The sequence below is a fragment of the Convolutriloba macropyga genome, chromosome 15 (genome assembly GCF_964194025.1).
Source record: "Convolutriloba macropyga chromosome 15, txConMacr16.3, whole genome shotgun sequence".
In the NCBI taxonomy this organism is placed as follows: domain Eukaryota; kingdom Metazoa; phylum Xenacoelomorpha; order Acoela; family Convolutidae; genus Convolutriloba; species Convolutriloba macropyga.
The window spans coordinates 40,200,397-40,227,968 of record NC_134482.1 but is presented as its reverse complement, the minus strand read 5'-3'; the positions used below and the strand labels follow the sequence as shown (position 1 = coordinate 40,227,968).

The following is a 27,572-nucleotide window of genomic DNA, read 5'->3' as shown; positions in this document are numbered from 1 at the left end:
AAAATTGAATTACTTTCGTGATTTGGGTTACCTATTGTTTGATTATGTTTGGTTATCAATTACTGAAGCGTTTTCCTTCACCCGGCTACGAAGTTTGGAAAGTTTGGCGTGAACTTTTTTTGAGCACTGGCATAAAGCTGGGATGGACGGAAGAAGATATGATGAAGTGGTTGCCTACAAAATTGTGTGGGTGGGCCTTAAATGCAGTGAGTGGTTTACAAAGAGGTTACTGGCGGTCAACTCCAGGGAAGCGAGCATGGACACTGACAGAGACGCTGTATCAGTTTGACATACGATTGTCTGACAATCCAAATTTTTATGAGCGAAGCTACACTTTGTTTGCGAGAGGGAAAGCGGGAAGTAGGGCGGAAATAATTGAAACTAGTAATACTATGGATCAGAAAGGGCGACAGCAAAGTTCTCACAGGCAGCTGATTGATACAAGTTGAAGCGTTGACACTTCTTTAAGGAACGAATTTCGGCAATCTGGCAAAAGTTCTAAAGTATTTGACATTGGGTCCAGCAGTAGTGTATCAAGAAAAGGAATTTTTAGTAATGATCTGTTTGGACAAGTGGGAGATACGAGAACTGCTGAGAGTGGTAGTAGAATAAGAATTCAAGGTTACGGCAATGAATTGCAAACTTGAACTAAAACTGATTTCACGAAGGATGTTTGTGGTCAAACAAACTAGGAAATTTAAAGAGCAGTACTGAGAGAATATGAAAACAGTGGCATCAGGAAAACTCCGACAAAAAAAATAATCGAGCAGATTGTTGAGTCTTGGACCAGATGAGCATCATGCTATGGAAAACGATTATGTACCGTCACCAGATTCTGAGGAGCTAAGCGATGAACAATCGAATGAAGACTATTTGTTTGAAGATAATTTGGATACAGATTTGGGGGAGGTAGAGGATGATGTCAACGAATCGAGGAGCTGGACAAGTTTTGCTGGGATTTTATAAACAGTAGCATGCGACAATGTAACTGCAACAACAAAAACAGCTGGAGAACCGATCGTTGAGCCGGAAAGAGAAGTGGAGCCGTTTGGAAGCATCAAGACAGCTTTCAAGGCAGGATTACAGGAGAAATGACAGCTACAGTGGAAGAAGAGTTGGTCATCCATTCAAGCATCAAAAGAAGAAGATTTTCATGTACAGGTGCACGAGTGTATGATGAGAGGGACGTTGACAGCTGAGTTATTCAAGCCTTTTTACCCAATTGTTGTCTACATTGTATTAATCTATTTTATCAAGACAAAACGATCAAGCACTATAGCCGTAGAACTTTTTTTTAAAAAGTATGATCTAGGGAAATGTGTAGTTTTGGTAGATCTATTTTCTTATCTGTTTTTTACTTTAGTGATTTTGGGGTTCCCGGGAGGATGTTTGTCAGAAGCACAAGAGTATGATCAAAAATCAGTGTTGATGAGTTAGGTAGAATATGTTAAAAAGTGAAAATGCGAAAGTGTTTTCAAATCTGATTTAATCAACCGCTATTCAAATTTCAGTGCAGTTAGTTTATTTTAAAACGGAGCTAAACAAAACCGGTTCATTTCACTAGGTCGGCTATAATTAAAGTACGGAGGCGTAAGTTAATCGGGTTACAGGATAAAGTTTTGCAATTAATCGGGAGAATGATAATCTAGGAGGAAGGAGTGTAGTAGTCTTTAATTTTCGTTAAAATGACATGGGAGAGGTAGATTAAGTTAGATGTGTTCTGCCAAGTTATTTAAGTTAAGTTAGGTATTTGAGTTTAGCTTTTTGTAATTGAATTGTCATTGTTTCGAAGGCAACATAGAGAGGTGAGTTGAATGATATATCTTAAACAAACAAACTAATGAACCAAAGCATTTTGAGTTGCCGATATATTTCATTTACTTAGCAAAACTGTATTTGTGCATCAGGCCAAAGTCGAAATGATCGATTTAAATTTAGAAATAAACTAGAGAGCGAAAATTTGAAGTGAAGTAGACACTTTGAACAGAATTGGAAATTCAATTTGAAGTAACTAAAAGTGTGATTCCAAATTTGCAAAATAATTTGCAACTCCAAACTTGGTACACTCAACTCTTTAAGTTATATTCATCGTTGGACTCTGAAATTTTGCAAGGACGTTCCCCTAATGATTTTCCATGTATAATAGGGATGTGCGGCCGGTTACACCTTTTCGCTCTGAGTTAGTTAAGTAGAGTTTTATCAACTTGACACTTCACCTTGGATGATTGACCGCTAATTGACCTCTAGAGGTCAATTTTTTCGGTTTTTAGAAAATTAAACTTTTCGTCAGTTTTAATTGGGGAATCGGATGAAATATTGAGAAAGCACAGAATGACGGTTGCTCTTAGTTTTGGGATTGAGTTTATTTATTTATTCAACACATGTTTATTGACAATGATTTATTGCTGCCAGTTAATATCATAGCGGAAATAGAGGAATAAGGACTTTTCAGAGCAACGTTCAATGTTTACTAAGCAAACACTGATTTACATGTCAAGTGCATATATGCGATAAAGCGGAGTGGGCTTGTCTACACATGAGTCCAAAGGTCGTTTACTTAAGATAAGGAGAAAGTTGAACAATGGTTGATAGCAGTTGAATGACAATGCATAATTTGATATTGGTTGTTTGCATAGCAAACAAAGCCCTCCTACAGAATGCGACAGATTTCAAAGGCAAGTTGCAATGTTTACTTAACAGATTAAGGTTTGTTTGCTTAAGATAAGAGCGTATTGGTTGAGTATAAATTGAAGTGGCACGCAGAGAGAAGAGAGAGAGAGAGAGTGTCGAAGCAATTTGTTGAGACACAGCAGAAGTTGGACACAGGAGAGATTTTTGTACAAGCGAGAGAAAGTAGTTGGTTTAGTGGGACTAAACTGTAAAACAGAGTGTGAAAAGCAGGGAGAAGATTGAGAAGGAGACTGAACTGTGGAAGTTTGTAATTGCAAGACCAGTTGCGATACTGTGAGCTGTTTTGATTTAGTTCATTTGGGAAGTGAACCACGGTTTTTGGTATTATTATTTTATTTACTATTTTAAATTGTCTTGAATTTGTCTTTTCCAATGATGTGCAAGTAATTCTCTTACCTTTGTTATCCAAATAACTAGAATTGATATTACGAGCCTCATTGTGAATTAACTTTTTTCAAGGCAATCTAATTTGCAACAGTATACAATAGTGGAAGAGGGGAAATAGAAGAGTAACAAAGGAACGCTTGCTTCAACATTTCAAAACCTTTAGTTTAATTTATTTGATCGATCTTCTGGGCGACAGAGCCCCTCACTGTTCAGCCTAGCAGAAATTCAGAAGACGTCAGTGGCGCTCCTGGGTGGGCTATGTTTCTTTGCTACTTTTTGCTGTGGACTAGTTTCTGATTTTTTGGAGAGCGTGCGTATTTTTGGTCGGAGAAACTACTGAGAGCTCACCGAAAATTGAATTACTTTCGCGATTTGTGTTACCAATTGTTTGATTATGTTTGGTTATCAATTACTGAAGCGTTTTCCTTCACCCGGCTACGAAGTTTGGAAAGTTTGGCGTGAACTTTTTTTGAGCACTGGCATGAAGCTGAGATGGACGGAAGAAGATATGATGAAGTGGTTGCCTACAAAATTGTGTGGGTGGGCAGTGAGTGATTTACAAAGAGGTTACTGGCGGTCAACTCCAGGGAAGCGAGCATGGACACTGACAGAGACGCTGTATCAGTTTGACATACGATTGTCTGACAATCCAAATTTTTATGAGCGAAGCTACACTTTGTTTGCGAGAGGGAAAGCGAGAAGTAGGGCGGAATTAATTGAAACTAGTAATACTATGGATCAGAAAGTGTGACAGCAAAGTTCTCACAGGCAGCTGATTGATACAAGTTGAAGCGTTGACACTTCTTTAAGGAATGAATTTCGGCAATCTGGCAAAAGTTCTAAAGTATTTGACATTGGGTCCAGCAGTAGTGTATCAAGAAAAGGAATTTTTAGTAATGATCTGTTTGGACAAGTGGGAGATACGAGAACTGCTGAGAGTGGTAGTAGAATAAGAATTCAAGGTTACGGCAATGACTTGCAAACTTGAACTAAGACCGATTTCACGAAGGATGTTTGTGGTCAAACAAACTAGGAAATTCATAGAGCAGCACTGAGAGAATATGAAAACAGTGGCATCAGGAAAATTCCGGCAGAAAAAAAATAATCGAGCAGATTGTTGAGTCTTGGGTACCAGATGAGCATCATGCTATGGAAAACGATTATGTACTGTCACCATATTCTGAGGAGCTAAGTGATGAACAATCGAATGAAGACTATTTGTTTGAAGATAATTTGGATGCAGATTTTTTGGATGTAGAGGATGATGTCAGCTAAGCGAGGAGTGGGAAAGTTTTGCAGGGAATTTGAACTCAGTAGCATGCGACAATATAACTGCAACAACGAAAAATTTTGGCGGTGGTGTCCAAGCGATCAGAAACGAGATGTTGGGAGCCTGGGGCTTGATGGTGTTGAAAACAGGAGGTTTGTACCAGAAGTTCTGCAAAACCGCACACGTGGCTAATGAGACAAAAATGTCTACAACTGAGTGCACTGTGGACACTTTGGAGAATTGCACAAGTTAAGGAGGAATTGATCGGCAGTTGGTATCTGAAACACAGAAGGGTCAAAACGATATGGCAGCTGAAGACCGAAGTAATTTTGCACAGTTGGGAAAAGAGCTGGAGGAATAGGTGCAATCGCAATTGAAAGAAAATCAGCTTAATGGTAGTGTTTCGGTCGAACCAACGGAAGAGCATCAATGGGAAAGTGCTGGAATTGACAGGAAAGGGAAATCCGATCAGAAGTCAATGGCTACAGTGTTGCACAGTTGGGTTCATGATGATCAACAGCCTAGGAGTGAGGACTTTAGAGGGTTTTCGATGGAAGTTGAGAAGAAAGTGAAGAGAAATATTGGGCGTTTTCCGGAGATTGCAGAACTATTGCTGGAGAACCGATCGTTGAGCCGGAAAGAGAAGTGGAGCCGTTTGGAAGCATCAAGACAGCTTTCAAGGCAGGATTACAGGAGAAATGACAGCTACAGTGGAAGAAGAGTTGGTCATCCATTCAAGCATCAAAAGAAGAAGATTTTCATGTACAGGTGCACGAGTGTATGATGAGAGGGACGTTGACAGCTGAGTTATTCAAGCCTTTTTACCCAATTGTTGTCTACATTGTATTAATCTATTTTATCAAGACAAAACGATCAAGCACTATAGCCGTAGAACTTTTTTTTAAAAAGTATGATCTAGGGAAATGTGTAGTTTTGGTAGATCTATTTTCTTATCTGTTTTTTACTTTAGTGATTTTGGGGTTCCCGGGAGGATGTTTGTCAGAAGCACAAGAGTATGATCAAAAATCAGTGTTGATGAGTTAGGTAGAATATGTTAAAAAGTGAAAATGCGAAAAAGTGATTTAAATTTAATGAAAATAAATTTAATGAAAACGATTTGAATTTAATACTTTTTTTAAATAATTTTTCTTTTTCTCTTTTTCTTTAATACTTTTGACCAACTAGGATTTTTTGGGTTTCGACACCCACGACTCCTTAAGAAACTTTCGAATTGCAAACGACTCGCAACAGCTGATCCGTTGGTCATGAAACCTGGCAGACAAGTTGATGGCACCCTATTTTTACTAGAATTTTTACCCGAAGACGTTTTGACCACTACTTCGCAAGTTATTAAGTTTGAAAATTTGGGGTCATCCGGGAGGTCGGTGAAAAGTGAGCGCGGTTATTGCTCGTGTTCTAGTGGGAGTTAGGACATGAAATTTTATGGGTTGGTGCAACTGTGAAAAGATTTTCAACGAGTAATTAGTTTTATCAACTTGACCCTTTGTCTTGGATGATTGACCCCTAATTGACCTCTAGAGGTCAAATTTTTCGGTTTTTAGGAAAATTAAACTTTTCGGCAGTTTTAATTGGGGAATCGCATGAAATATTGAGAAAGCTCAGAATGGCGATTGCTCTTAGTTTTGGGATTGAGTTTATTTATTTATTCAACACGTTTATTGACAATGATTTATTGCTGCTAGTTAATATGATAGCAAAAATAGAGGAATAAGGACTTTTCAGAGCAACGTTCAATCTTTACTAAGCAAACACAAATTGACATGTCAAGTGCATATATGCGATAAAAAGGAGTGGGCTTGTCTACACATGAGTCCAAAGGTCGTTTACTTAAGATAAGGAGAAAGTTGAACAATGGTTGATAGCAGTTGAATGACAATGCATAATTTGATATTGGTTGTTTGCATAGCAAAGAAAGCCCTCCTACAGAATGTGACAGATTTCAAAGGCAAGTTGCAATTTTTTTAAAATTTGTCCGACCCCTCCCTGGATGAGAAGGAGTTATTGGTTGATAACTTGTCAATTATGGGGAGGAACCCCTTATGGTCCTCTATAGCGGTTTTAATTTTCAGGCGAAACCGACCACCCAATCTCCAGCTATTAACACCGGAAATAGCGTGATTTGAAGGTTTTTAGGTATATTACTGTGAAATATGAATGTTTGAGTAAAAAAATAATGGGATTAATCAGTCGTAATCTAATGCACGTATGAATTAAAGTTTTTGCATGGTCTTGGGAAGGGTTTAGGATGTAAAATGGCGATTTTTGCGAATATTGGCAATTATCACAGGAAGGAAGTTAGCTCCTAAAATGAAATAGTATTTTGTCGAAAAGTATAAGTCGGATTGACCTGAAAATTGGGGGATAGACTACTTTGGGTACGGGGAATCCGATTTTAATGTCACATTTGACCCCACACCAACCTTCACGGAACTAGCGCACGACCATACTGCGGGACGTTAAATTTGAATTGCTCGTGGAGTACTGGTAGCAGCCTTATGATTTTTCGAGTGTTAGTGTAAATTTTCAAGGGCTTTCGATTGGTGATAGTTTCAGCCCCCGATTCCGACCGGAAGTCGGTGCTGCGGGATGACCCGAGTGCCGAAATCCGAAAATTGGCGTTTTTTGCGGCCTAATGACTTTGAATTGGCAGTAATATGATAACCTGAGATAGTTAGTGACAAAAAATAACCACCCCGGTCAATTTTGACCAACTAGGATTTTTTGGGTTTCGACACCCACGACTCCTTAAGAAACTTTCGAATTGCAAACGACTCGCAACAGCTGATCCGTTGGTCATGAAACCTGGCAGACAAGTTGATGGCACCCTATTTTTACTAGAATTTTTACCCGAAGACGTTTTGACCACTACTTCGCAAGTTATTAAGTTTGAAAATTTGGGGTCATCCGGGAGGTCGGTGAAAAGTGAGCGCGGTTATTGCTCGTGTTCTAGTGGGAGTTAGGACATGAAATTTTATGGGTTGGTGCAACTGTGAAAAGATTTTCAACGAGTAATTAGTTTTATCAACTTGACCCTTTGTCTTGGATGATTGACCCCTAATTGACCTCTAGAGGTCAAATTTTTGGGTTCTTATGAAAATTAAATTTTTCGGCAGTTTTAAGTGGGGAATCGCATGAGATATTGAGAAAACTCGGAGTGGCGATTGCTCTTAGTTTTGGGATTGAATTTATTTATTTATTCAACACATTTTTATTGACAGTGATTTATTGCAGCTAGTTAATTTGATAGCGGAAATAGAGGAATAGGGACTTTTCAGAGCAACGTTCAATGTTTACTAAGCAAACACTGATTGACATGTCAAGTGCATATATGCGATAAAGCGGAGTGGGCTTGTCTACACATGAGTCCAAAGGTCGTTTACTTAAGATAAGGAGAAAGTTGAACAATGGTTGATAGCAGTTGAATGACAGAGCTTAATTTGATATTGGTTGTTTGCATAGCAAACAAAGCCCTCCTGCAGAATGTGACAGATTTCAAAGGCAAGTTGCAATGTTTAAATGTTTACTTAAAAGATCAAGGTTTATTTGCTTAAGATAAGAGCGTATTGGTTGAGTATAAATTGAAGTGGCACGCAGAGACAAGAGAGAGAGAGAGAGAGAGAGAGAGAGAGAGAGGGTCGAAGCGATTTGTCGAGACACAGCAGAAGTTGAACACAGGAGAGATTTTTGTATCAGCGAGAGAAAGTAGTTGGTTTAGTGGGACTAAACTGTAAAACAGAGTGTGAAAAGCAGGGAGAAGATTGAGAAGGAGACTTAAATTTCGAAGTTTGTAATTGCAAGACCAGTTGGGATACTGTGAGCTGTTTTGATTTAGTTCATTTGGGATTAGAACCACGGTTATTGGTATTATTATTTTAATTACTATTATAAATTATCTTGAATTTGTCTTTTCCAATGATGTGCGAGTAATTCAATTCTAATAACCTTTGTCATCCAAGTAACTAGAATTGATATTACCAGCCCCATTGTGAATTAACTGATCTCAAGGCAATCTAATTTGCAACAACATACATAAGTGGAAGAGGGGAAATAGAAGAGTAACAAAGTAACGCTTGCTTCACCAATTCAAAACCTTTGGTTTATTTTTTTTGATCGATCTTCTGGGCGACAGAGTCCCCTCACTGTTCAGCCTAGCAGAAATTCAGAAGACGACATTCTTGTATGGTGTTATAAATCACAACGACCATTTTTGATTTATTTGAATTCAAATAGGTATCCTGCCTGTAAGATTTCTTTAGGTTATACAAGGATCTCGTACTAGGAAATAGTGTATGATTTCTATGTCATCACATATAATCCTTGTTTGACTACTAAGAAATGGCAAACCGGAATATTTGCTCATATGGAATTGAATAAAAAAAAGTTACGATCTCAGACAGATATGGAAAAAATTTATCAAATGTTGCTAGCGAGCCCCAGTTGAGATTAATTTGATTCAGTTCAGAGTTGGAGACTTTGTTTTTAGTTTCAATCTAAAATCTTAGGCTATATCTTTTTTCTGGTTCAGTTTTCTGTTTGAATTAATTTTAAGGTATCGTTTTAGCTTGAGCATCGCTCTCAAAGATAATGCGAAGTTTTAAGGTATAAGGACCTGCGGGCTAAAATAGACCGGTTGCTGAAAAAACCTCCACTTTTTAGATAGGAAATAAACACCTACGGAAAAAAAACCACGGAAATAATCCCCTATGGAAATAAACCCCCACTTAACTACTAACGAGCTGCGCATTTAGCGCATTTGGCCAAGCCTCCTGGGCCATGGCTATGCCTTAGCGGCCCGTGGGACTTCATATGAAACTATGACAACCGAATAAAGTATCACACCAAACTTAAATTTTAAAATGGGGGTTTATTTCCGTGAGGGTTTATTTCTTACCTAAATTAGTAGGTTTTTATTCCGTAGGGGTATATTTCCTACCTAAAGTTAAGTGTTTTTTTTTCGTGGGGGTTTTCCGTGGGGTTACAATTGATAACTCGAATGGTGTTGCCAAACGACCTAAAATCAAAAACATTGGAATGTTTGATTTAATTGTTTTCTGGTTTGATTTTTTTGTGCAGAATCTAGCAATACTGGACTCAGATGAGGTCATTTTGACGGTTGGAAACATAATTTCAAATTTCAATGCACAACAGTGAACATATTAACAAGGCATTGTCTTATAACTTTTTCTTTTCAAGATTAAAAAAGTGGTCTTTTTCGATTCTGATCTTTTTTAAACAAAACCGGTAAACAGATGGATTTAAATGGCAATATTTTTCTTGTTTTCTCACTGTTCTCATACTGATTTGTCAATTGAAATAACAAGGCGGCTTGTCAATGTGCCTTCGCACATGATGTTCCGACCCGAGTTCTTCTACTTTTTTTACTTAATTGTCAACCAAATGATGAAACAACAAAAATGGGTGTTTGAGTTTAAAACAATCCTTACACAACCTATCTACTAATTGAAATGATTAATGCCATGCCTTATTACAGCGCCAATAAGATCTGACCTCAAAGAGACTTCTAGACAAAAAAACCAAAAAAATGAGCAAAAACAAAAGTTTCACGGCAAAAACTGAATAACTAAATTTAAAAGCAGATAGTAACAACGTCAAAATGCGGTCAGATGAAACCTTAACTACTCAAATTTACTTTCTTCTAACAACACAGCGGATGGAAAGTTTTAATGAGACTATGTTACAAGTTTAGGATTGGTTAACATTGAAAAAAGTTTAGGATCGGTTATTGTTCAAAAAAAACAGCCATTAAACACAAAAGCTTTTAACGGAGGTCAATAACTACGCTCAGAAGTAACACGATGGCAAAAAAAGATGTTTGTCATGGGTATATGAACAATAAGAGATCACAATAAGTCTCAATACTATAAAAACAACAACAAAATTAGGCGAAAACCAAAATTCAAAAGAAAAGTGCGAGAAGAAAAGTTTGACGCCATTTAAACCATTAGCTTTTCTCTGAAAACTTTATATGTGATCCACTGATTGTCTTTTCCGAGATAATAAGATTAGAATAATATTTGGATAATATGTATAATGTTTGGATAATGTGATAAGAAATCAAAAGTAACCAATAAAACGCTAACGAGATTAATCTAAGTTGCAGTAGAAAGCAAATGGGTTCTGTCAATACTGAGACTGACTAACAGTTCACGAAATTGTTAAGTTTGGTTAATGTTCAAAAAAATTTTCGAAAAATTATTTTCAAATTCTTAACAGCCATTAATTTCGATAATTTTCAATGGAAGTCAATAAAGAAGCTCAAAAATGCTTCAATAGGAGTATGGGGATGTTTGTCATGCATAGATGATCAATAAGACGTCAAGTCTTATATCTATGAAAACAACAACAAAATCAGGCAAAACCAAGAATTCAGTAGAGAAGTGCAAGAAGAAAAGGTCGAAGCAATTTGAAACCATAAGCTTTTCTCCGAAAAATTTGTTTGGTATCCAGTGAACGTCTTCTTTAAGTCAATAGGAGCTGTCACTTTAAGGATAATGTGATAAGATTTCAAAAGTAACTAATAACACGGTAAAGTCAAATAAAAGCTTTAAAATTTTTTGAAATCTTGTTTCATTGAAGTCAGTTTACTAAAAGTTAAAAGATAAAACCACTAGCCAGACCAAATTTGGTTACAGTAGGACGGAGGAGGGTGCTGTCATCAAAGAAACTGACTTACATTTCTCGATAATAGATTTATGATTGGTTAATGTTCAAAAAAACTTTCGAAAAATTATTTTTAGTCTTAACAGCCATTAGCTGTCCACTCAAAGCACTAGATATGTTCACTTAAATCTCCTTGCGGAGTAAATTGCACTGTTAGTCAATGAGTTCATGCCATAAGACTCCAAAAATTAGTAAAACCTCAAAAAGAAAATCAAAATTTCATTTAAAATTACGAAAAATCAGATTCGAATTAAAAAAAAACATGAGCAACTTCTTGAAAACAACTTTTTTGTTCATTGGGCTTCATTTGACTGTAGAAGAGGTTTGTCATTAACGGAACCTCGATATGAAATTTTAATTGACTCTAGGTGACTTAAAAAGCAAAAAAATGAGAAAAGTATTATAAAAAAGAGCTCTCAAATAGATTTCGAACATTTTTTTATATTGAAACTCCCTATGAGACCAGAACTAGTATTTTTCATCGCCTTTGGTCTATTAGGAACACAAAATTGGTACATTTTTTGGCAAGAAATTTAAGTTTGAATTACTATTTTTAGAGAAAATATCTTAATTTGAAGGAAAATCACACTAAAAGTGAACAAATATCCCGTGTTCACACAAACCTTCAATCCTCGATAACTCCTCCAAAAAAAGCGAAAATCAAAAAAATCTGAATTTTGAATTCTACGCTGGACAAGCTTTTCTAATGATACCAGTCTCAACTCTCTACGATGAATATATCAATCGGCCAAAATTGACTGAACAAAAAAAACCCATTTGAGTATATAGTTCCTCCCCCCACAAGTGGGGTCGGAACAAAAAAACATAAATACATTTGTAAATTAAAAGGTCAAGGGAGTTTAACCACATATTAATGTTATTTTGGTTTCCTAAATGTGACCGATCAATTAAAACTATCCAAAGGGTATATGTTTCGTTACCCAGATGCCCGATAATCAACGAATGATTTGAAATGAAAAGGCGAATGGGTGTTTAATGAGTATTTTTGGCACATAGAATATTTTGGCACTGATTAGTATCTCCTGACACTGTTACACTCACCTCTATATTAATTCTCCGATTTGTCATCTTGCTGTGTAAGTGTGTGATACCATCCAACATGCTGAACATGGACACAGTCTGAGCCGGAATCATCCTATAACTTCTCTCCTCTGCAGACACCAGTTGGTTGAACACTTTAAAAGCCGCAATTCCATTGCTATCGTTCAGGTATTTTTCCATTACATCAGCCCTGGAATCAAACAGAAGTATGAGATTCATTCAATCTAGCTTTAGAAATTAACCTGTAGTGATAATAGTACGCAAGTTGAGAATGTCGACAAAGTTGAGGTCACAACACAAGCGAATTCTGATCAGTGCCCGCAGGTTGAGGTCCCAGACCATAGCAACCTCTGGTCAGACCATCTTCGAGCACGCCACGTTTTGGGGGGTTAATTACTCTCTTTAATATTCTTAAAGACCTTATCTTGCATTGTTTTATCCCATCGAATTTATCCTAATGATCTTTCATCTTCTGAGGTGCGATTTTGCAGGGAAATTCTAAAAAATTCCTCTTATTGCTCTTCATTGCCCACCCATTATCCCCTATTACCCTTTTTATCTCACTTAGTTGCAGCCCACTAAACGAAATTCGCCCCACCCACTCTTATAACATTTTTCAGGTTGTTGGGGGGGGGGGGAGGGGTGGGGTCAGTGTTAATTTCGAAATTGGGTATTGCTCACTTTTGAATAAATCGACTATAGAGCATGAATGTGTAGAATGGATGAAGGAATTCCGTTTTTGGAGATCTAATTCTGGCAAAGAGGGTCTCTTTCATAATCCAGGCTGCCGGACCCTCCAAGGCTATTAGAGAAATATCCAGCGATCTGTTGATACGTCTAAAACAACCAACCGCATTTTTACGGATCAGTTCTGCGCCGACATTGATGGTTTAAATTAAAGGCAATATTTCGATGAAGTATTAATCTTTTAATTTTAGTTTTTCCTTAATTCAAACTAAACAAGTAGGCAAAATCTAAAATAAATGTGTTAAATGCTCACACACTACTAAACACAATGAGACGGACAATATAAGTTAAATTATTAATTTAATGACAAATTTTCTCACAATGTTGATATTTTTACTCTTGTCCCTCCGGAAGATTGTTTACGGGAGAGCTACTTTTGTTTCAATTGTTCATGCGCCGACAGTACCAAATATAAAAACATTAAGTTAAATAAAATTTATTTTGGACTTGAATCTTATGAATCATTTTAAACATAGAGAGATGTATATTGAATACAAGTTCATTTCAATATATTCGATAACTAATGAAGCTCTGCTTCAACGCTTTTTGCTTATGTATAGCTTTTTGAATCCAAGCGGAAACAAACTTGTCGTTGTGAAAGTTACAATTCTTGTGACTTTGTTAGGGCACGTGGTAATTCTTGGTTACAATTTTGTTGAGACCTTGAAAGTTCTTTTGACCTTGAACATTTCCCGGCCTCCTTGAACTCGTTCAATTGTGACATCTGTGGGCTTCCTTTGTTATTATCTTGCGAGTACAGTTGAGGGTACAAAGGAGATGATTTTGTTCAAACTGACAACTTGGTTTTTGTGAAAATCGTCAGAAATGTTATCAATTTCATATAAAACTGATTCGGTACATATTGTCGAAGGTGTGATCAAACCAATTGAGAATCTTCGGGTGTTTCTCAAAGTTTAATCCTTTATTCTGCTGCACGATCCTCTGGTTCTTCTCGATGAAGGGGTATGAGGCGACTGACTGGTCTGATGAAAACTCCAGTTTGTGTTTTCACTTGAACAACACGAATAATGTTGTCATTACCGTCGAATGTCTGTATTATACGAGCAACTGGCCAACACATTGGGGGAGTGTTGTCCTCATTGATGATCACAATATCGTCCACTGCTGGTTGTACGTTTTCTGTCCTCCATTTGTTCCGCTGCTGCAATGAAGATAAGTATTCGACACTCCATTTCTTCCAGAACTGACGAATCATTTTGTCTATATTCCTCTAATGTCGCGACAAGGTGTTGTTCTTTGGCGACGATGGCTCGGGTATAGCTGTGATGGGTCTTCCGATGACGAAATGTCCAGGGGTTAAAGCTAGGGGATCATTGATGTCGGTTGATGGTGCTGTTAGAGGACGAGAATTGAGGATAGCCTCAATTTGTGTCAGGAGAGTTGTGAAAGCACTGGTTGATAACTTAGTCGATCCAACTGTTCTGTAAAGATGGCGCTTCATAGATTTAACAGCGGCTTCCCACAGTCCTCCAAAATGTGGGGTCATGGGTGGTATTGTAAACCAATCGGTGTGGTTTTGGCTAGCAAAATTGTTAATCAGATCCTTGAATTCTTCATCTCGAAGAAGTCGTCTGAATTCGAGTTCTCCTCGGGCTCCAATGAACGTTGTCAAATTGTCACTGTAAATTGCTTGCGGAGTACCGCGTCTTCCGGTGAATCTCTTGAGGGTATCGAGGCAATCTTCTTTGGTTAGATTTTCCACTGGCTCTAAGTGTATCGCCTTTGTGGTGAAACAAATGAATATAGCTGCATATGATTTTTGCAGCTTCTGTGAAGAATCTTTGGTATAAAACGGTCCGCAATAGTCCATTCGAGTGAACTGGAAGGCAAAGGATTCAAATATCCGTTCTGCTGGCAGATCTCCAATTATTGGCTGGCGTAAGCGGGCGTCAAATCGTATGCAGGGCTTGCACTTGTGGATGACTTCCTTAACACTGGCGATTCCACCAGGAATCCAAACTGTTTGTCGGAGGTCAAAAAAGGTCATCTGGGGTCCACTGTGAAGGTTTCGCAAATGACTTTCTCGGATGAGTAACTCGGCTAGTGGAGATATTTTTGGAATTATTATGGGGAACTTTTTGTCCACGCTGTACGAGGAGTTTGCAAGACGACCACCAACGCGGATGACGTTGTTGTCTTCGTCGAAGAATGGTGATAGGCTGAGTAGATTACTGTTTTTCTTGATACGCTTGCTGCATGATTCAATTGGTAGGTTTGAAGTTGAGTTTTCTGGTGTTGCTGATCCCTTTATATACCTGAATTCCGGCAGAAAAAGCTGTTGCATGATGCTGTAAAAGGCTATTCTCGCTGAGCGGAGATTTGATGGGGAAAGTTGATGGCAAACACCAATTTATCTTTTTGCTGTGATGTGTTGCTTCTTGTTCTTAACTGTTGACATAAGGCTTGTTGGCAGCGATGAAAGACTTGCTGACAAATCCGTCTGTAGCTCATAAACAGATTCGTTTTTCTTCCATTGATTTGTCTTCCACTGATTTGTATTGTTTTTGTTGCTTTTCATTAAGACGTTGTTTTTTGAAGTGCAGATGCTGTTCTTTTGAGTTAAGAAAGCTGCACAATTTTTGATGATCGTCTGGTGTTGAAAGGAAATTGCTGGATGGTGGAACTAAGTCTGTCGATGTTGACTGGATTTCAGTGGTTGTTTGCTGAAGTCTATTCAAATATTGCGTAGATTGCTCTTCCTTTGACTCTGTGTGCTCGACTGGAGGAGGGGGCTGAGGGCACAAATCTTCAGCTTTTTGACTGCGGTGATGAAGGTTTGGCTGTAGGGATTGGTCTTTATGGCTGCTCTGAAGATGGGGCTGCGGTTGTTGGGAATCGTTTTGATAGCAGATATTCTGCAGATGAGGTGCGTCTTTATTGTTGCTGGAGAAACCCGAATCTTCGCATGGGTTTTCTTGCTGGCTGGTTACGAATAATTTTTCTGTGAAATTGTTTAAAGATTGGTCTCGAAGTTTCATCGTGTGTTGTAGACGCTGATGATCTTGATTGTTGTCAGAAGACTTTAGTTGAAGATTCCCGTGCGGCTTTTTGTTGGAAAATGCTTTTGGTTTTGGTTTTTGATATGTATTTGAATGATCAATTGCAGGTTGCGACTGACTGTGATTGTTGCCTGACCTTCTCCTTATTCTTGCTTGTAGTCGTTGAGTGAATAGTTTGACGTAAGCGAAGACTCTTACAAGTCGGTACATTGACAACTTTCTGCTGATAAAATCTAATATTCTGTTGTCTTCCTGATGATGCTGCATTAATAGAGATAGTTGGGCTGATGAGTTTACTTCGGCTAAAGGGTCTGTAGAAGCGTTATAGAGAGGTGTAACATCCAATGAAGGCCAGAACTGCTCGTCTTGACGCAACCAATTGGGTCCTTTCCACCAAAGTTGGTGATTAAGAAGTTTGTCGGCTGAAATTCCTCTTGATGCGCAATCAGCTGGATTGTCTTCTGTTGGTACAAACTTCCAATTTTCTGAAGGAATGATGCTCTGAATCTTGGCAACTCGGTTAGCAACGAAAGTCCTAGGGATATCTTTAATCCAGGCGGTCACTTGTGAATCGGTTCAAGCAAAGACTTTGGGGTTGGGAAAGCGGCTGTCATTGATGGCTTCTTTCACTGCTTGAAACAATTGTGCTCCAAGAAGTGCTGCACAGAGTTCTAAACGTGGAACACATAAAGTTTTGATTGGGGCAACGCGTGTTTTGGCTGTTAGCATTTGTGTGTGCACTCGGTCGTCCATTTGCTCTCGCACGTAGACAACTGCGGCATACGCTGTGGTTGAGGCGTCACAAAACACATGAAGCTCCAAAGATGACGAAAAAGGTGCTGCAAAAACTCGTCGTTCAAGTTTGATCTTTTCCAGTTCTCTGAGTTGATGCCGAAATCTTCCGTATTGTTCTAGGATGTTTAACGATAGTGTTTCGTCCCAGGTCAACTTGTCCATCCAAAGAATTTGCAAGAAGGATTTCAACTGAATTTTTGTTGGTGACAACCATCCGAGTGGGTCAAACAACTTTGTGACTTCCGATAATATTTTCCTCTTTGTGTTGGGAAATTTTTTGTCCAGGCAAACTGTGAAGGTGAAATGATCTGGAACAGGGCTCCACTTTATTCCAAGGGTTTTGACTGTGTAGTCATCGCTGTTGATTATCATTTCGTCTGAAGTTTTGCGAAAACTGGAAGGCAATCGCTCAACAAGTGACGAAACACTTGATGTCCATTTTCGTATATCAAAACAAGCTGTTTTCAGTGTTGCGATGATTTCGTCCTGCAATTGAGTGGCGTGCTCAACATCTGAGCTCCTGTTAGCAAATCGTCTACATACATGTCGTTATTGATTGCAAGGCGGAGGTTGCTGTTGGTGCAACTGTCTGCTAAGGCTTTGAGAGGTCTATTGAGTGGTAGGAAGATGATGCTATTCCATAAGCCACTCTTGTCATTCTGTATGTTTTCACTTCTGTGTCATTTGGATTTTTCCACAAAACCCTGTGAAAATCCTTTTCCTCATCGTCAAGCTGAACTTGTCGGTATATCTTGGCAATGTCGGCAGATAGTGCTACTTGATGAAACCGAAAACGAATCAGAACAGATCCTTACAGAACAGATTCCAAACAGATCCTTTTGAAGTAGAGGTCCAACCATCAGAGGTCGTTTAAAGATACTACGCTGCTGACTTAGCTGAGGCATTGAATACGACTCTGAGTTTAGCTGTGCTGCTGGCGTCTTTGATGACACAATGATGTGGCAAGTAGAAACAGTTTGTGGCAGGCACATGAATTTTGTTCCCGGTAACTTCTTCCATGTGTCCAAGTTGAATGAATTCATGAATGAACTGACTGTATCTGTTGCATAGATCTGGTTGTTTCTCCAGTCGGAAGATGAGGCTCCGTACTCTTCTTTTTGCTTGATGGTACGAGTCACCCAGGGGTTTGGCGTCTTCTTTGAAAGGCAGTTTCACAACAAATCTTCCCTCAGAGTTGCGTCGGGTGGTACTTTTGAAGTGATGTTCGCATTTCTTCTGATGTGCACTGTGTTGCTGTCGGATGGGTTTTCTTGCTGGCTGGTTACGAATGATTTTTCTGTGAAATTGTTTAAAGATTGGTCTCGAAGTTTCATCGTGTGTTGTAGACGCTGATGATCTTGATTGTTGTCAGAAGACTTTAGTTGAAGATTCCCGTGCGGCTTTTTGTTGGAAAATGCTTTTGGTTTTGGTTTTTGATATGTATTTGAATGATCAATTGCAGGTTGCGACTGACTGTGATTGTTGCCTGACCTTCTCCTTATTCTTGCTTGTAGTCGTTGAGTGAATAGTTTGACGTAAGCGAAGACTCTTACAAGTCGGTACATTGACAACTTTCTGCTGATAAAATCTAATATTCTGTTGTCTTCCTGATGATGCTGCATTAATAGAGATAGTTGGGCTGATGAGTTTACTTCGGCTAAAGGGTCTGTAGAAGCGTTATAGAGAGGTGTAACATCCAATGAAGGCCAGAACTGCTCGTCTTGACGCAACCAATTGGGTCCTTTCCACCAAAGTTGGTGATTAAGAAGTTTGTCGGCTGAAATTCCTCTTGATGCGCAATCAGCTGGATTGTCTTCTGTTGGTACAAACTTCCAATTTTCTGAAGGAATGATGCTCTGAATCTTGGCAACTCCGTTAGCAACGAAAGTCCTAGGGATATCTTTAATCCAGGCGATGGTCACTTGTGAATCGGTTCAAGCAAAGACTTTGGGGTTGGGAAAGCGGCTGTCATTGATGGCTTCTTTCACTGCTTGAAACAATTGTGCTCCAAGAAGTGCTGCACAGAGTTCTAAACGTGGAACACATAAAGTTTTGATTGGGGCAACGCGTGTTTTGGCTGTTAGCATTTGTGTGTGCACTCGGTCGTCCATTTGCTCTCGCACGTAGACAACTGCGGCATACGCTGTGGTTGAGGCGTCACAAAACACATGAAGCTCCAAAGATGACGAAAAAGGTGCTGCAAAAACTCGTCGTTCAAGTTTGATCTTTTCCAGTTCTCTGAGTTGATGCCGAAATCTTCCGTATTGTTCTAGGATGTTTAACGATAGTGTTTCGTCCCAGGTCAACTTGTCCATCCAAAGAATTTGCAAGAAGGATTTCAACTGAATTTTTGTTGGTGACAACCATCCGAGTGGGTCAAACAACTTTGTGACTTCCGATAATATTTTCCTCTTTGTGTTGGGAAATTTTTTGTCCAGGCAAACTGTGAAGGTGAAATGATCTGGAACAGGGCTCCACTTTATTCCAAGGGTTTTGACTGTGTAGTCATCGCTGTTGATTATCATTTCGTCTGAAGTTTTGCGAAAACTGGAAGGCAATCGCTCAACAAGTGACGAAACACTTGATGTTCATTTTCGTATATCAAAACAAGCTGTTTTCAATGTTGCGATGATTTCGTCCTGCAATTGAGTGGCGTGCTCAACATCTGAGCTCCTGTTAGCAAATCGTCCACATACATGTCGTTATTGATTGCAAGGCGGAGGTTGCTGTTGGTGCAACTGTCTGCTAAGGCTTTGAGAGGTCTATTGAGTGGTAGGAAGATGATGCTATTCCATAAGCCACTCTTGTCATTCTGTATGTTTTCAATTCTGTGTCATTTGGATTTTTCCACAAAACCCTGTGAAAATCCTTTTCCTCATCGTCAAGCTGAACTTGTCGGTATATCTTGGCAATGTCGGCAGATAGTGCTACTTGATGAAACCGAAAACGAATCAGAACAGATCCTTACAGAACAGATTCCAAACAGATCCTTTTGAAGTAGAGGTCCAACCATCAGAGGTCGTTTAAAGATACTACGCTGCTGACTTAGCTGAGGCATCGAATACGACTCTGAGTTTAGCTGTGCTGCTGGCGTCTTTGATGACACAATGATGTGGCAAGTAGAAACAGTTTGTGGCAGGCACATGAATTTTGTTCCCGGTAACTTCTTCCATGTGTCCAAGTTGAATGAATTCATGAATGAACTGACTGTATCTGTTGCATAGATCTGGTTGTTTCTCCAGTCGGAAGATGAGGCTCCGTACTCTTCTTTTTGCTCGATGGTACGATGGTACCCAGGGGTTTGGCGTCTTCTTTGAAAGGCAGTTTCACAACAAATCTTCCCTCAGAGTTGCGTCGGGTGGTACTTTTGAAGTGATCTTCGCATTTCTTCTGATGTGCACTGTGTTGCTGTCGGAATTTCGTCAATCTCCCAGAATCGTTGTAAATTGTCTGGTTCAGAACAAATGAAAAAAGACTGAAGTTGAATACTTTTCTTTTCAAGTTGGCTCTCACGTCCAATCACGAGCCAACCAAAACAAGATAGGCGGTAGGTAATTGTCTTCTTAGGCTCCTTGATTCTGTTGTCTCCAATCATCAACTCTTCGTAATGTCCTGCTCCAATTATCAAGTCTACAGTGGATGGCTGATTGAAGTTTGGGTCCGCAAGAGTGAGGTCCTGAAGTTTTGTCCAACTGCCGACATTCACATGATGCGAACGTAGATTGGTGGTCAATTTTGCTAAGACAGTTGCTCTGATGCTGATGCAGTCTTCATCCTTCGTTTTCCGAATCAAATTTACTGATCCTTTGCTGTTGTTGACTTCTTGAACTCCGAGTCCAAAACCTCGTCCGTCGGTTTTCTCTTTTCTCAAACCAAGGCGTTGTACTGCATCTTCCGTGATGAGGTCGTTGTACTGCATCTTCCTTTGGGATCCTGAGTCTGGAATGGCTCTGATATCAGTTGTTTTTCCGTTGTTGTCAACTGAAACCATTGCGGTCGGAAGAAATACTTCTTCTTCTTCTCCTTCTTCATTATGCGACTGTGCTGCGGCTGTAATTTTTTCTTTGAATTTGTTGACTGTTTTCGATGCTTGATTGCTTGCTTCTTGTGGTGACGTGCTGCTAGTTGTCACTGTTGGCGCTGTTGAGGTTGTCCTAGAGTTGTTATTGGCTTCATTGCACAGAATGTTGTGCTTTCGTTTGCATTTCTTATAAATGAACCGTTGTATTGTTCGCTTCGATGTCCAGGGCGTAGGCAGTTGAAGCAAAGTCTCTTTGTCTTGATCAACTGAACTCGGTCATGTACTGAAAAGGCTTTGAAACTTTGGCATTGATAAATTTTGTGGTTTTCGTCGCAATAATCACACGTTGTGGTCGCTGATGTGGTTATATGCGAATGGAATTTTCGAAATTGTGGGCTGCTTGTCGGCTTCTTGTCGATGGCTGATGCTGACTGCTGAGTGGCTGCTTCAAGGGCGCGTGTTCTTTCTTCCATGAAGTCTTTCATATCATGATAGCGTTGGGGATTTCTTCCTGGTGATGAAAGTTCCCAACACTTTCTCGTTTCGGCGGGAAACTTCTCTGCAATGAGGTACACGAAAAAGATGTCTTGATTGTCCACGGGCTGTCCAAGGTTGCTAAGCGCTAATCTGTGTTCTTCGACTGTCTCCATGAGATCTCGAAGTGCCTTTGGGTTTTCATTTGTTACCGGTTTCTGTGAAACTATTGCATGAACATGGGCTCGTAAAATCAGACGTTTGTTGTCGTATCTGTTCCTCAGGATGTCGCATGCTGTACTGAAGGTTGCGTCTGTTATTTGGAGAGAGACCAAAAGCTTTGCGGCATCTCCTTTCACTGATGATTTTAGATACTGCAACTTTTGATTGTCTGTTATCTGGCTGTTGCTTGTCACTGCTCCATTGAATTGGTCGAAGAAGGACGTCCAACCCTTGTAGTCTCCACAAAAAGTCGGCAATTCCAGCTTGGGCAGTTTCACAATGGTGATGGCCGGTCCAGTTGCTAATCGTGTTGTTGAACTTCTGGCTGGGGTTCTTTTGTACATGACAAAGCGGTTGATTAGGTCAACATGTTGTCCTAAATTGTCGTCGTAATCTTCTGATTCTTGAATTTCTTCGTCGAGTCAGTCAGTGTCATCGATCAAGTTTCGAACTTTCTGATTCATGTCTGACAGGTACAACAGTTTTTTGTCAACAATGTTGAGATTTGTTTCAGTCGTATGAGCTCCTCTTCACTGACATTTTTTCCAGGTCTATCTGTAATTGTTTTGGCTTCGTTGTTTAATCTGGTTGCAACAGTGCGATGGGCTGTTCTTGACTTTTTCAATCTCTCGGGGTTTTCTGTCCTTGTTGAATACTTTTGTTTGGTGCTTTGTTGTTTGTCTGTGGATTTGTTAACTAATTAGTTGCTTTTTCTTTGCTGTCTCAATGCCCTTTAGGTGTTTGTCTTTTCTGTGTCTTTGTCTTTGCTGTGTTGGTCTTTGCTGTGTCTTTGTCTTTGCTGTGTCGGTCTATTTGGTTTGGGTGTCTTTGATTTGGATGATGTTTTCTAGATGTAAACAAAAGAAAAACCCAAAAAAGTCCCAACTATCTTTCCCCCGATCAATAAGACAACCGAAAAACACACAAAAAACGTTACACTTAGTCTTAGAACCGCAGAGGGGACGATTAATGCTACCTAGTGGGACGGTTTCTCCCTCCTTGGTTTTCAAAAAAATGACTCAAAAAAACACTTGGCATATATTTGTTCCCCCACTAGATAACTCTTGTTCCGGGACCCAGGTTAATCAACCTGTCAGTAAATTTAATTTAATCAACTTAAATGAACTGAGGAGGGATGGTTATCTAGTGGTTGTCCGCTTTTTTCTTTGATGATTAGCTTATTTTTGATACCCCAACTTAGCCTATCTTAGTCTTATGTACCTCCCCCGATAGAGAATCTAATGTATAATTTGAGCTGTTTTGGCTTCGTTGTTTAATCTGGTTGCAACAGTGCGATGGGCTGTTCTTGACTTTTTCAATCTCTCGAGGTTTTCTGTCATTTTTGAAGACTTTTGTTTGGTGCTTTGTTGTTTTTCTGTGAATTTGTTAACTAATTAGCTGCTTTTTCTTTGCTGTCTCAATGCCTTTTAGGTGTTGGTCTTACTTGTGTCTTTGTCTTTGCTGTGTCGGTCTTTGCTGTGTCTTTGTCTTTGCTGTGTCGGTCTATGGTTTGGGTGTCTTTGATTCGGATGATGTTTCCTAGATGTAAACAAAGGAAAAACCCAAAAAATTCCCAACTATCTTTCCCCCGATCAATAAGACAACCGAAAAACACACAAAAAACGTTACACTTAGTCTTAGAACCGCAGAGGGGACGATTAATGCTACCTAGTGGGACGGTTTCTCCCTCCTTGGTTTTCAAAAAAATGACTCAAAAAAACACTTGGCATATATTTGTTCCCCCACTAGATAACTCTTGTTCCGGGACCCAGGTTAATCAACCTGTCAGTAAATTTAATTTAATCAACTTAAATGAACTGAGGAGGGATGGTTATCTAGTGGTTGTCCGCTTTTTTCTTTGATGATTAGCTTATTTTTGATACCCCAACTTAGCCTATCTTAGTCTTATGTACCTCCCCCGATAGAGAATCTAATGTATAATTTGAGCTGTTTTGGCTTCGTTGTTTAATCTGGTTGCAACAGTGCGATGGGCTGTTCTTGACTTTTTCAATCTCTCGAGGTTTTCTGTCATTTTTGAAGACTTTTGTTTGGTGCTTTGTTGTTTTTCTGTGAATTTGTTAACTAATTAGCTGCTTTTTCTTTGCTGTCTCAATGCCTTTTAGGTGTTGGTCTTACTTGTGTCTTTGTCTTTGCTGTGTCGGTCTTTGCTGTGTCTTTGTCTTTGCTGTGTCGGTCTATGGTTTGGGTGTCTTTGATTCGGATGATGTTTCCTAGATGTAAACAAAGGAAAAACCCAAAAAATTCCCAACTATCTTTCCCCCGATCAATAAGACAACCGAAAAACACACAAAAAACGTTACACTTAGTCTTAGAACCGCAGAGGGGACGATTAATGCTACCTAGTGGGACGGTTTCTCCCTCCTTGGTTTTCAAAAAAATGACTCAAAAAAACACTTGGCATATATTTGTTCCCCCACTAGATAACTCTTGTTCCGGGACCCAGGTTAATCAACCTGTCAGTAAATTTAATTTAATCAACTTAAATGAACTGAGGAGGGATGGTTATCTAGTGGTTGTCCGCTTTTTTCTTTGATGATTAGCTTATTTTTGATACCCCAACTTAGCCTATCTTAGTCTTATGTACCTCCCCCGATAGAGAATCTAATGTATAATTTGAGCTGTTTTGGCTTCGTTGTTTAATCTGGTTGCAACAGTGCGATGGGCTGTTCTTGACTTTTTCAATCTCTCGAGGTTTTCTGTCATTTTTGAAGACTTTTGTTTGGTGCTTTGTTGTTTTTCTGTGAATTTGTTAACTAATTAGCTGCTTTTTCTTTGCTGTCTCAATGCCTTTTAGGTGTTGGTCTTACTTGTGTCTTTGTCTTTGCTGTGTCGGTCTTTGCTGTGTCTTTGTCTTTGCTGTGTCGGTCTATGGTTTGGGTGTCTTTGATTCGGATGATGTTTCCTAGATGTAAACAAAGGAAAAACCCAAAAAATTCCCAACTATCTTTCCCCCGACCAATAAGACAACCGAAGAGACACACAAAAAACGTTACACTTAGTCTTAGAACCGCAGAGGAGACGATTAATGCTACCTAGTGGGACGGTTTTTCCCTCCTTGGTTTTCAAAAAAATGACTCAAAAACACTTGGCATATATTTGTTCCCCCACTAGAAAACTCTTGTTCCGGGACCCAGGTTAATCAACCTGTCAGTAAATTTAATTTAATCAGTTTAAATGAACTGAGGGGGGATGGTTATCTAGTGGTTGTCCGATTTTTTCTTTGATGATTAGCTTATTTTTGATACCCCAACTTAGCCTATCTTAGTCTTATGTACCTCCCCCGATAGAGAATCTAATGTCTAATGTGAGCTGTTCCTAACCCGCGTGCATTTGCTCACTCTAATTCTAAGGTATACAGTATGATTTTGTTCGGCGGACCAGAAATGAATACAAGTTCATTTCAATATGTTCGATTACTAATGAAGCTCTGCTTCAACGCTTTTTTTGCTTATGTATAGTTTTTTGAATCCAAGCGGAAACAAACTTGTCGTTGTGAAAGTTACAATTCTTGTGACTTTCTTAGGGCACGTGGTTACAATTTTGTTGAGACCTTGAAAGTTCTTTTGACTTTGAACATATATGTTTCTTATTAATCGAACAAAGATCATATATGGTTTTTGCTAACCGTAAAAAGACCATCTTTGATTCTTACTATTCATTGCAAGATCATACTAAAAACTTTTATTGTCATTTTTTGAGCCATAAAGCCATAAATGTTCTTTGTTTGCTACCATGAATATTCAGCCCGGGGTCAAAGAACAGCGCTAAATGGCTCCAGAAAAAAATTTAAAGTGGCGGTTTTCCAATAACGGTATCATATATCTTTCCTTTTATTTAAGAAATGGTGATCATTCGTTAAGAGATAATCTATTATAGACATTAACGGTTTTTAAAGCTAAGCAGTAGGCTGAACAGTATATATTTGCTTAACAGTGTGCTTAACAGCAATTACACCTTTATCTTTTCACCCCTCTATCATTTTATCACGCCAATTAGCAGTTGATTTTGCAGGCACGTTTTGTTAAAATTAGGATGATAACATATTCCCAAATTCTGCTGCAACAGTTTCATATCTAATCCAACGGGCCGCTGAGGCATGGCCATGGGCCGTGAAGCAGGGCAATTGACTAACTGACTAATTTAGTTGTCCTAATTAAATAAAAGATTCGAAATCGTGGTGAAACAATGGAGGGGTTAAATGATAAGGGGTTAAATAGATAGGGGTGAAAGAGCAGGACACCGGTGATCAGTATAGTGTCCGCAACTTTACGGTTTGTAAAGTTAACTAAATGGTCTTTAATTTGATGTTAGGGACATACCAAATATAGTTCTACCACACATGATTTACCATTTTGATTCAGAACAAAAGAATAAAAAAACTTATACCACATTCCATTTTTCCAAATATGTACATTGGCCGATCATTATCAGTAAGCGTAATGTAAAAATGAGAGACTTCAATTGACAAAAATATACAACTTCAACTAAAAAATCTTTTCTGAAAATTATGTATTCTTGACAATTAGAACAAATATTTTACTTTATTGCAGTTTTTTTTCAGTATAAGATACCTCTGACTGTGGAGGTATGTATATGAGCCACGAATACGCTTTAGACTATCTGAATTGAATTCGAGGCGCGAATCCAATGTATTACTAAATTGTTGGATTACCACTTTTAGTTTTGTTCTGCAATAAAGCTACAAATGTAGTCTTAAACCGATGACGTGGAAATCCTTCTCAAATCTAGATAGGATTATTCTGACTGTAAAACTAAGAAGAATGAGAACAACTGAATTATGTGAGATATGTTAAGCGAATGAAATATTAAAAAAAGTGGGAGATGTGAACAAAATTGAAAAGTTGACTTATTAGTCGGCGGCAAACTTAATCTAAGTGAAATATGACATTTACTAAGACAAGGTCAAACTTAATATAATTTGGTACAAATCAACTGAATATGAACTGAATATGGTACAACCGAATCACACAGTGAATGTAAACAGCGCGATTTGCAGGAATTCAAATTTAGTTTTTTTTATTGTAAACACTGAGGAACTGATCAGAATTTAATTGAAATATGAACATACTTCTTTATTGAAAAAAACATTCTAAAATACGATGGAAGTGAAAGCTTTTAATTATTAGGAGGCCTGCAAAAATTGTTGCTTGTAGTGAAAGTATAAAAAATCGAAATTATGGACAGGCTACCTAAAGGTTAACGGGCTCTTTTTGTCTCTGCAGATTTTTATTACGTTAAATTTTGGAAAGTTGGTTGCATCAGTTGTAGCGTAGTTCAGGAAAAATGGCTCTTTCCCGTTTCGGAGGGTTGAGTGGCATCAAAATGAGAAATTAGTTGCAACCTGAGAAATACGCCTTGAAAAATATAGATAATTTAAAGTTCGCAATTGATTTACTAAATTCCACGAAGGCTGTATTTAAAGTTCCCTGCACTACAAATGTGCTTAGTTGTGCAAGCATAAGTCATTAAAGCAAGAATCTGTAATTGCATCAAAACTTTTTTTACTGGATCAATGCAATAGTCTTCTAAATTGTCAGTCACACTACGCTGTAATTTGATAAAATTGTCAACAAAATATAGCGCGCCAAAGAATTATTTTTTCTTCACATCATTTCTTGCTCAATTTTTCAAAAAAGTTGCGATTATTCGAGCTCAATAATTTCTACAATTGATATTCAAACTTCAATTGAATTGATGATGGTTACCAAAACTTGGCAGTGACTCAAGTGGAGCAAATTGTTTTTTCAAATAATGTTCTTTTAACAGAATTTGGAAGCATTCCATCCAATAAATGGTTATGTGAAGAGATGTTAAAAAAATTTGAAATTTCTGAATTGATTGCACTAAATGGTACCTAGTTCATTCAATTTCTTAACTAAATAGTTATTTAGTAGAAACAAGTATCATCCAATAAATTCTGATTTCTTTTGGAAAATAAACAGGATCAAAATGTGTGTATTCAACTCTTTGCCATCATAACAATGTGTTGTGTTGTTTGACCTTGAAACGAACAATTGTTTTCAATTACATTTAATTTTTGTAAAACAGTTTTCTGATTTTCTCATTCTCTCCTTAACATTTTTTTACAGTTAATGGATACCTCTATTTTCGTTTAATATCTATAGTGAAATTCTTCAAA

At 38.5% G+C, this 27,572-nt stretch overlaps 2 protein-coding genes across 6 annotated transcripts in view; both read right to left on the bottom strand.

The window, feature by feature from the left end:
• Positions 1 to 27,572, bottom strand: part of LOC142354270 (uncharacterized) — a 576,654-nt gene that overhangs the window by 92,350 nt on the left and 456,732 nt on the right. The gene's annotated exons all lie outside the window — the stretch shown is intronic.
• LOC142354249 (uncharacterized) overlaps positions 1 to 27,572 on the bottom strand; it is a 67,720-nt gene that overhangs the window by 11,264 nt on the left and 28,884 nt on the right. For 3 of the 4 annotated variants that reach the window (XM_075406508.1, XM_075406506.1, XM_075406509.1), the window contains exons 3-4: positions 12,794 to 12,949; positions 12,113 to 12,302 (exon numbers count right to left, since the gene is read on the bottom strand). In XM_075406508.1, the coding sequence (XP_075262623.1) occupies positions 12,113 to 12,302; positions 12,794 to 12,949 (346 nt within the window). The remainder of the gene's footprint in view (positions 1 to 12,112; positions 12,303 to 12,793; positions 12,950 to 27,572) is intronic. The other variant, XM_075406507.1, reaches the window with a different exon arrangement.